Consider the following 10,000-nt stretch of genomic DNA (forward strand, 5'->3'; position numbering starts at 1 on the left):
AGTGGGTAGGGAGAGGGTGTAGTGGGTAGTGACGAGGGTGTTAGTGGGTAGGGAGTGGGTGTAGTGGGTAGGGAGGGTGTAGTGGGTAGGGAGGGTGTAGTGGGTAGGGAGAGGGTGTAGGGTAGGGAGGTGTAGTGGGTAGGGAGAGGTGTTGTGGGTTGGGAGAGGGTGTAGTGGTAGGGTGGTGAGGGTGTAGTGGGTAGGGAGAGGGTGTTGTAGGAGAGGGTGTAGTGGGTAGGGAGAGGTTGTAGTGGGTAGGGAGGGTGGGTAGTGGGTAGGGAGAGGGTGTAGTGGGTAGGGAGAGGGTGTAGTGGGTAGGGAGGGTGTAGGGGTTGGTTTGAAAAAGACCCCAAGTGTCCTCCACTGGCATTTGAGATGCCAGAGAGACAGGGGGGATAGGAACTTTCTTAATCCCTGGGAAGGTTCCCTCAGAAAATAAAGAGGAGGAGGAGGAGCTTCCTTTCAATCAGATGTTTCCTCTACTCTTCATTAGTGTGAAATTATTTCTTTTCTGAGTTTTGTTTTCTTCATGTTTTAATGTTTTTGTTTTCAGGTGATCATCGAGGTGACGGAGATGCTGCACAACGCCAGCCTGCTCATCGACGACATTGAGGACAGCTCCAAGCTGCGGCGAGGCTTCCCCGTCGCTCACAGCATCTACGGCATCCCCTCCGTCATCAACTCGGCTAACTACGTCTACTTCCTGGGTCTGGAGAAGGTTCTGACCCTGCAGCACCCCGAGGCCGTCCGAGTGTTCACCCCGTCAGCTGCTGGAGCTGCACCGCGGCCAGGGCCTGGACATCCACTGGAGGGACACCTACACCTGTCCCACAGAGCAGGACTACAGGAACATGGTGCTGCAGAAGACCGGGGGTCTGTTCGGCCTCGCCGTGGGTCTCATGCAGCTCTTCTCAGACTGGAAGCAGGACCTGAAGCCGCTCCTGGACACGCTCGGACTCTTCTTTCAGATCAGAGACGACTACGCCAACCTGAGCTCTAAAGAGTACAGCGAGAACAAGAGTTTCTGTGAAGACCTGACCGAGGGGAAGTTCTCCTTCCTCACCATCCACGCCATCTGGTCGCGTCCCGAGAGCACTCAGGTGCAGAACATCCTGCGGCAGCGCACCGAGAACATGGACATCAAACGCTACTGTGGGACTACCTGGAGAAGGTGGGCTCGTTCGCCTACACCCGGCGGACTCTGCGGGACCTAGAGCTGGAGTCCTACCGCCTCATCGAGGGGTTTGGAGGGAACCCACAGCTGGAGAGTCTGATCAAACACCTGAGTCACATGCACCACGAGGCCGAGGCCGCGGCCGAGTCCAGCACTGAGCCGCCGCACGCCAGCCACGACCAATGACCTCCAGCCATCATCAGCTGAGTCTCAGGTCAGGGAGACCCACAGGCTACTGTGACCAACCGGTCTTCAGTGTGCCCTCTAGGTCACCGACCCTGAACTGAGACACGGCTACTGACAGCACGCCATGCATCACGGCCTGTACATCCCGGCGCCCCCTAGAGACAGAAATAATCAAATGACATCAACATGCTGAAGAACAGATATTACCAGCGTGTTTGAGTTGAGGCTCGGAGGTTGAAAAAAGTATTTTGACAGACTAACTTTTGCCTCATGTTTACCTGCGCCTCCCCCTGCAGGCTGCCAGGTGAATTACACTGATAATCAAAATAATCAGCCGGTGAGAGAATAAAGACGAGAACCAGAGCTCACATTGCTTAACTTAAGGCGCACTCACACTCAGCAAAGTTACTCCCATGTTGAAGCACGATTTCCCCCCCCCCCCCCATTCCCCCGCTGGCCTGCGCCCATGCTACACTCCGGGATGTTCACTCCACGCTGTGGACCCGTGCACGAACGTACCGTGCTGAGGCACCTCTTCACGCCGGGCCAGGACAGGAAGTGAGCACTCATGGTGGTCAAAGGAAGTGGACTTCAGTACGGGTCACAAAGTGCGCCCTGAGATAACAGATGATATCATTTTAAAACACAAAGTGTTGAAGGAGTGTTGAAGGAAATGATTTTCATCTATTTAATAAAAAACTTCTTTAAAGAGAACCTGTGGGTTTGTCTGACTTCTAAAACAGATTTCTCATCTCCCTGTGGTCCGAGAGGGGGGGGGGAGGTCTGCAGGGACCAGCAGGGACCAGCAGGGACCAGCAGGGACCAGCAGCTCCATCTACCGAGCACACGACTGAAAATCAAGACGTGACTAACAGAGTTGTTTTTGTGTCTCAGCCTCTGAAGGCCTCGTCCTACGCGGGACCAGAGGGCTGCAGAGGGAAGCAAGTTTCAAACAGTTTATAGATTACACTCTGTCTCACTTCCTGTCCTGCTCGCTCTGCTCCATCAGGTACAAGTAGAAGTGTTGTGCATCTGCTGCAGAGGAGTCCAGACTGATGGAGCAGAGACCCAGAGGAGTCCAGACTGACGGAGCAGAGACCCAGAGGAGTCCAGACTGACGGAGCAGAGACCCAGAGGAGTCCAGACTGACGGAGCAGAGACCCAGAGGAGTCCAGACTGACGGAGCAGAGACCCAGAGGAGTCCAGACTGACGGAGCAGAGACCCAGAGGAGTCCAGACTGACGGAGCAGAGACCCAGAGGAGTCTGGGGAAGCACACTGAATAATAAAGTCATAATCAGCCCTGCAGAGACAGACTGTACATTCATCTGGTGGATTTAGGGGGTCAGTGTAGGATTCAGGGTTCGTGGGGTCATTTCCACCGCAGGTCGATCTTGTTTCCACGCCCCTTCTGACAGATGAAGTGATGTCAGCACCATCAGCAGGAGAGATATCGTCTTAATAATTGTAATAAATATATTTATGAATAATTGGAAGGGTGTGGTTGAGGTTCTGGTTCAGGCTGCAGGTTGGATCAGCTGACTGCAGGTTGGATCAGCTGACTGCAGGTGTTATTACCCTCCATGTTTCAATGTTACCACCTCTCATGTTTTATCTGCTTCTTCTTTAACACTGTGGACTTTTCTCCTCGGCCGGCCTGCAGACTTTCTGTCACACAGCTCACTGATCCACTTAATGATGTTTCACTCTATTCATCAAAATGTCAAGTTCTCTGAGGCACAGCTTCCTTCCTGAATTGCAGGAAAATGTGATGCAAATGCATCTGTGATTTGATAACCAGCTGTGACGGATGAAGTAGAACTGTCTTAATCATCAGAGCCTCTCACACTTCTCATTTCTTCTCTCCAGGTCGACAAGATTGATTTTCTCCACCCTCACGCTCCAAGTTCAATTTGAGAGAAAAACAATAGGTTCTGTGTTCAGAGCGACTCGCTCATCCTCCCTGAGCTGTGGATTATTTATCAGCTGTGCTCCACTCACTCATACTCCAGTAGATCATAAATATATTCTTGTGGTGACATCAAACCGTCTGAGGATGGAGACAGAAGTGCAGAGCTTCCCCTTCACTCATTTCTTTGACTTGTTCTACTGAATTGTACTCAAGCAAAGTTTTCTGTTTCTCCAGGAGCAGCTTTAAGGACAACTTCTATGATTCTTCTCACTCCTGATCCTCTAAACACTCTGCTTGTCACTAATGGTTCAGTAATGACTCGATGATTAATTATCTCTGAGAAAATCTGCCGTTTGATTCAGAGTTTCACTTTGTCAGAGTCGTTTGTAATCATGAGCAAAGCTTCCTCTGAAAGCATCATCACATCTCACAGCTGCGTTCTGCAAATGTTTGCAAAAAGTGACATCCATAACCTCGCCTAGCTGGGACGCCGCTGCATCAGCGAGGAAACGAGGGAGGGAGGCGGGGGCGAGGTTTCAGTCTGAAGTGTTGCCCCATTAGGACGTCTAATAATATCCCTCATCCTGAGAATCAGAGACGCTGCTGTCATGAATAAATAATAAAGATATGATGGTGACATTTGAAACATCAGCATCACAGATCAGTATATGTGTGTCAGTGTGTGTGTGTGTATCTGTGTGTGTGTTTCTTTGAGTTTATGTTCCAACATGTCACTGATGAAGAGAAAGAGACGGAGGTTGTGAAGCTGAAGTTTTATTCTCTGATACTTTCTGTGAAGTTTCAGTTAAAAACAATCTTTAAACTTTCAAAACGTTTCAAAGATCCCTGAACAATAACGGAGAGCAGTCTGAACCCCCCGAACAAACAGACGAGTGGTGAGTGCACCCCCTGCTGACTGATTCAGTGACAGCCACAGGGGTCACCACAGACCCCCCTCCGGTCCCAGAGGAGCTGCAGCTCCTCAGCCGAGTGCTGGGGGGACGACAACATGTCCAAATAACACTCCTTCTCACAGAGCCAGGCTGAGTCCTGGGGGGGGAGGGAGAGAGATATAAAGGAGACGTCTGATTGGTCACGTTATAAAGGTCACGTTGGTGATTGGTTGTTTTGTTTTTTTACCTGATATTTCTGCGGTCCGACGGCGGCCATCCAGATCCCCATGCTGACGTCTTCTCCCTGTGAGACACATCGAGACGTTAGCTTCCTGTCAGCCTGCGTGGTCACCGCCCCTCCTCTCAGGTACTCTACCTGGTACGCCTTCAGCTGATCTGCGTTGCTGGCGAGCCACTCGACCAGGTCTCGAGAGACCACGTAGCCGGAGCCGCACGCGAACGCCGGGTACGCCGGACTCGGGTACTCCAGCTCCTGCCACTTCCCAATGCGGTCCACGGCCCAGCTCTGCCTGAAACTGGATCATACATCCTCATCATCATCCTGACCCGCTGTGAGGCGAGCGCCCCACAGAACGCCGGGGTTATCTAGAGTTCAGCTGCGGAGCGCCGAAGTCTCTCCACAGACACATTTAACCCTCACCACCCGTGACACGCCTCCTCTAACTCCTCAGCGAATCAGAACATTCAGAATAAGAGTCCAAACTTTCACCAATAAGCTGAACCAGAAACCAACATGCTAACGCTAACACGTAAGCTTAGAGCTCGTCATCGATCAGGACTCTCTCTCCATTCGGCAAGGACGTGAGGCTCCTCCTCCTTATCGTCAGGCTGTAGGACGACCTGAGCATTATGGCGTTCAGTGTTTATGAACGCCATGAGCGGAGCGTTACATCCTGAACGTTCTCTTATTTTCAAACCTTCAGAAGTCGTCTGTACTCACTTCCCCCACCAGAAGTTTCTGCGTCTGAGACGTTTGTGGTCGATCTTCATCAACACCGAGTCCACGTCGATGTAACAATCATCGTCCGTCTTCAGCAGCAGGTTAAAGTCGGCGTTTCCCACAGACCTGCGAGAGAAGACAACGCCATTAACATCAAACTGTAAACACATGAGGTCATTATGAGCGCCATCAGCACGCGGCGTACCATTTATAGAACTGCAGCAGTTTGGTAGGAACGTTCCTGTAGGTGTCGACCACGTCTACAAACACCATGTCACCGTGCCGCTCGCTCTCCTCCTGCAGGGCGGCGTCCTCCCGCCTCAGCATGGAGGCGTGTCGCTCCATCCGGCCCGGGCGACCTCGCAGGAGCGCTGACAACCCGTCTTCATCTGACACCGAGCGACACACGGAGGGAAAGACACGTTCAGTTTGAATCCACCAGATTATTACTCTAACCACGACTCGTCATTACTCTGACCACGACTCGTCAATACTTTCACAACGACTCGTCTTTATTCACACGACGACTCGTCATTAATCACACGATGACTCGTCATTACTCTAACCACGACTCGTCATTACTCTAACCACGACTCGTCATTATTCACACGACGACTCGTCATTATTCACACGACGACTCGTCATTACTCTAACCACGACTCGTCATTACTCTAACCACGACTCGTCATTATTCACACGACGACTCGTCATTATTCACACGACGACTCGTCATTACTCTAACCACGACTCGTCTTTATTCACACGACGACTCGTCATTATTCTCACGACGACTCGTCATTACTCTAACTACGACTCGTCTTTATTCACACGACGACTCGTCATTATTCTCACGACGACTCGTCATTACTCTAAACACGACTCGTCATTACTCTGACCACGACTCGTCATTACTCTGACCACGACTCGTCATTACTCTCACAACGACTCGTCTTTATTAAAACAACGACTCGTCATTATTCACACGACGACTCATCTTTATTCAAACAACGACTCGTCTTTATTCACACGGCGACTCGTCTTTATTCACACGACGACTCATCTTTATTCAAACGACGACTCGTCATTATTCACACGACGACTCGTCTTTATTCACACGACGACTCGTCTTTATTCACACGACGACTCGTCATTACTCTCACGACGACTCGTCATTACTCTAAACACGACTCGTCATTACTCTGACCACGACTCGTCATTACTCTGACCACGACTCGTCATTACTCTCACAACGACTCGTCTTTATTCAAACAACGACTCGTCTTTATTCACACGGCGACTCGTCTTTATTCACACGACGACTCGTCTTTATTCAAACGACGACTCGTCATTATTCACACGACGACTCGTCATTATTCACACGACGACTCGTCTTTATTCACACGACGACTCGTCTTTATTCAAACGACGACTCGTCATTATTCACACGACGACTCGTCATTACTCTCACAACGACTCGTCTTTATTCAAACAACGACTCGTCATTATTCACACGACGACTCGTCTTTATTCACACGGCGACTCGTCTTTATTCACACGACGACTCGTCTTTATTCAAACGACGACTCGTCATTATTCACACGACGACTCGTCATTATTCACACGACGACTCGTCTTTATTCACACGACGACTCGTCTTTATTCAAACGACGACTCGTCATTATTCACACGACGACTCGTCATTATTCACACGACGACTCGTCTTTATTCACACGACGACTCGTCTTTATTCAAACGACGACTCGTCATTATTCACACGACGACTCGTCATTATTCACACGACGACTCGTCATTACTCTCACGACGACTCGTCATTACTCTAACCACGACTCGTCATTACTCTCACCACGACTCGTCAATACTCTGACCACGACTCGTCAATACTCTCACAACGACTCGTCAATACTCTGATGACGACTCGTCATTATTCACACGACGACTCGTCATTACTCTGACGACGACTCGTCATTATTCACACGACGACTCGTCATTACTCTGACCACGACTCGTCATTACTCTCACGACGCCTCGTCATTACTCTGACGACGACTCGTCATTACTCTCACGACGACTCGTCATTACTCTCACGACGACTCGTCATTACTCTCACGACGACTCGTGATTACTCTCACGACTCTGATGACGACTCGTCATTACTCTCACGACTCTGATGACGACTCGTCATTACTCTCACAACGACTCGTCATTACTCTCACAACGACTCGTCATTACTCTAACCACGACTCGTCATTACTCTCACAACGACTCGTCATTACTCTCACAACGACTCGTCATTACTCTAACCACGACTCGTCATTACTCTATCAACGACTCGTCATTACTCTAACCACGACTCGTCATTATTCACACGACGACTCGTCATTATTCACACGACGACTCGTCATTATTCACACGACGACTCGTCATTATTCACACGACGACTCGTCATTACTCTAACCACGACTCGTCATTACTCTAACCACGACTCGTCATTACTCTCACGACGACTCGTCAATACTCTAACAACGACTCGTCATTATTCACACGACGACTCGTCATTACTCTCACGACGACTCGTCATTACTCTAACCACGACTCGTCTTTATTCACAGGACGACTCGTCATCACTCTCACGACGACTCGTCATCACTCTCACGCCGACTCGTCATTACTCTAACCACGACTCGTCTTTATTCACACGACGACTCGTCATTACTCTAACGACGACTCGTCATCACTCTGACGATGACTCGTCATTATTCACACGGAGAGGAGACGCCGTGTTTGTTTACTCACCGTAGACCGTGAAGGTGAATCCTCCAGCGAGACCCGGGAATCCTCTGGCGCTGCGATGAGGTAACAGACCGTCAGCGATCTGAAATCCAAACAAGAGACTTCAACTCTTTTTGTTTCCACTCGTCAGAGAGTGTTCAGAGAGCGTTCAGAGAGCATGACGTACCGAGGAGATCTTCAGGACACCACCGCCGTCGTTCAGCTGCACAGACGGCGAGGTCAGCGTGCTCAGACCTGCAGAGTCCAGATTCTCCCAGACCAGGGTCCCTTCAAAACCCTGCAGGAGGAACAGACATTTAAATATCTGCAGCGGCCGCGTGGCGTCCTCTTTGAGCTCGTTAATGAAAAACGAGGCGACGCCTTCACGCCATCGCACAGCGTGCTAACATGTCGCTAGTCTAGTGGTTAGCTAGCACGCCACGTGTACAGCACTGACAGTCCTCAGAGGAGACGAGAAGGTTTTAGACTCCACCTCCAGATAAAAACTGACCTTGGGCAGGATGAACTGCTCCACGGGTTTGTACCAAACGCCTTTCACCAGCGTGCCCGTGCTGATGGCGCTGAAACGAGCGGTGACCACGGCCTCCTGCAGAAAAACAACAGAAAGTGTTTTATGGTGATTTTCAGACTCCTCCCACCCTCGGGATCATGCCGCCTCAGGGTCGTCTCTCATTGGTTAATGAAAGTGGGAGGTAACCAAGACGTTCTGTGTTCAAGGTCTAAATACAAAAAGTTAACAGAGGCCCCGCCCCTCCTCCTGTGGGGTCAATAAAGACACCTTTGACCTTTGACCTCCCCGTTACCTCCTGGTCCAGCTGCAGAAGCTTCACTGTCACGTTGTTCTGAAGCTCGGGCCGCGTCCCGCTGGGAAACACGCCGAGCCGTGTGATGACCATCGGGTGGAGCACCTTGAAGTCCAGGGCGATGGCGGACACGTCGGAGGGGGCGAGCAGCGAGGGGTCAGACACCGTCACGATCTCCGTCTCTGCATGGCGCCCTGCTGCGGGGACAGAAGATTACAGTTTATTACGGCGTACTGACCGACCATTTTCAGATGAGGAGCGGGCGAGTCAGAGAGAGAGAGACACTATCAGCACTTTGAGAAGCTGCTTCTTCAGACCGCCGCCGCTCGCCAGCGTGCTTTCTTAATTACAAAAGAGAGTTTATTACCCTGGAGATCAATGAACGCCTCCACTTATCTGCAGCGCTTGCCGAAATAAAGAGGGGAGGATCAGAGAGGAAGAGGACGCGCTCTTCATCAAGCCGACCCGTTCCTTTGATGACTTGCTCATGTTCCTCTGTGTCCTAAAGAAAACATCAGAGCGCTCTCTGCAGAACGCCGCTGGTCGTTTACAGTAAACTCAGTGAATCGTTAAAGGTCCAATCAGTGAGATGTGTAGAGAGTGAAATGATAAAGTGATCTTACTATACAGGGGTGAAAAAGGTGACATGGATCCAAACCTCCGAGGGGGGTCCGGGGGCATGCCCCCCCCCCAGGAAGACTTTTTTTAAATATCAGCTTTAAAATGTTTTTTTTTTTCCTGTAGCACTTTGAGATTTTTTTGCAAAAATGTAAAGTGTGTTACAAATGAAATGTATTATTATTATTATTATTATTATTATTATTATTATAATTTACAGACGATTTTATCATTCAAACTAAAGAAGCAGTGCAAACAATAAGAAAAACACAATTGCTTGTCGATATCTATGTTCTGTTGCTCCCAACCTTCAGTCCCTTTTTATAAATGGGATGAATTTGCAGAACAGGTCTTACCATGTTCTACTAAGAGGTGATGTGAAGGACAGTCACTATGCAGGTAGCTCTCAGAGTCTGAGAGAACATAATACAGTCATCAAGGATGACCATATTTTCTCTTCTATCATTAAATATGTAACACTATCAATATATGAACCTGATGTTTTATCTCCTGCTGATTTTCATTAAGTTTATATTCCCTCTCTTATTACATGTGTTGACACTGTCACATTTTCTGTCACTTTAATGTTTCCTGAGATAATGAACCAGAAAGCTGTATGAAGTTACCTTCAGCTAGCACACAT

At 49.5% G+C, this 10,000-nt stretch overlaps 2 protein-coding genes across 3 annotated transcripts in view; one reads left to right on the forward strand and one right to left on the reverse strand.

The window, feature by feature from the left end:
* Positions 1 to 3,696, forward strand: part of ggps1 (geranylgeranyl diphosphate synthase 1) — a 17,718-nt gene extending 14,022 nt beyond the window's left edge. The window contains 3 exon segments of the mRNA XM_065959209.1: positions 554 to 760; positions 762 to 1,152; positions 1,155 to 3,696. Coding sequence (XP_065815281.1) covers positions 554 to 760; positions 762 to 1,152; positions 1,155 to 1,360 — 804 coding nt within the window. The 3' untranslated portion in view covers positions 1,361 to 3,696.
* Positions 3,697 to 4,029: 333 nt separating this feature from the next.
* Positions 4,030 to 10,000, reverse strand: part of b3galnt2 (beta-1,3-N-acetylgalactosaminyltransferase 2) — an 8,661-nt gene continuing 2,690 nt past the window's right edge. The window contains exons 4-12 of one of the 2 annotated variants that reach the window (XM_065959208.1): positions 8,740 to 8,933; positions 8,427 to 8,522; positions 8,103 to 8,213; positions 7,940 to 8,018; positions 5,331 to 5,514; positions 5,126 to 5,251; positions 4,541 to 4,700; positions 4,412 to 4,468; positions 4,030 to 4,321 (exon numbers count right to left, since the gene is read on the reverse strand). In XM_065959208.1, the coding sequence (XP_065815280.1) occupies positions 4,193 to 4,321; positions 4,412 to 4,468; positions 4,541 to 4,700; positions 5,126 to 5,251; positions 5,331 to 5,514; positions 7,940 to 8,018; positions 8,103 to 8,213; positions 8,427 to 8,522; positions 8,740 to 8,933 (1,136 nt within the window). In that variant the 3' untranslated portion in view covers positions 4,030 to 4,192. Of the gene's footprint in view, positions 4,322 to 4,411; positions 4,469 to 4,540; positions 4,701 to 5,125; positions 5,252 to 5,330; positions 5,515 to 7,939; positions 8,019 to 8,102; positions 8,214 to 8,426; positions 8,523 to 8,739; positions 8,937 to 10,000 lie in introns of both variants that reach the window. The other variant, XM_020661087.3, reaches the window with a different exon arrangement.

The sequence above is a fragment of the Labrus bergylta genome, chromosome 10 (assembly GCF_963930695.1).
Source record: "Labrus bergylta chromosome 10, fLabBer1.1, whole genome shotgun sequence".
NCBI classification, from domain to species: Eukaryota; Metazoa; Chordata; class Actinopteri; order Labriformes; family Labridae; genus Labrus; species Labrus bergylta.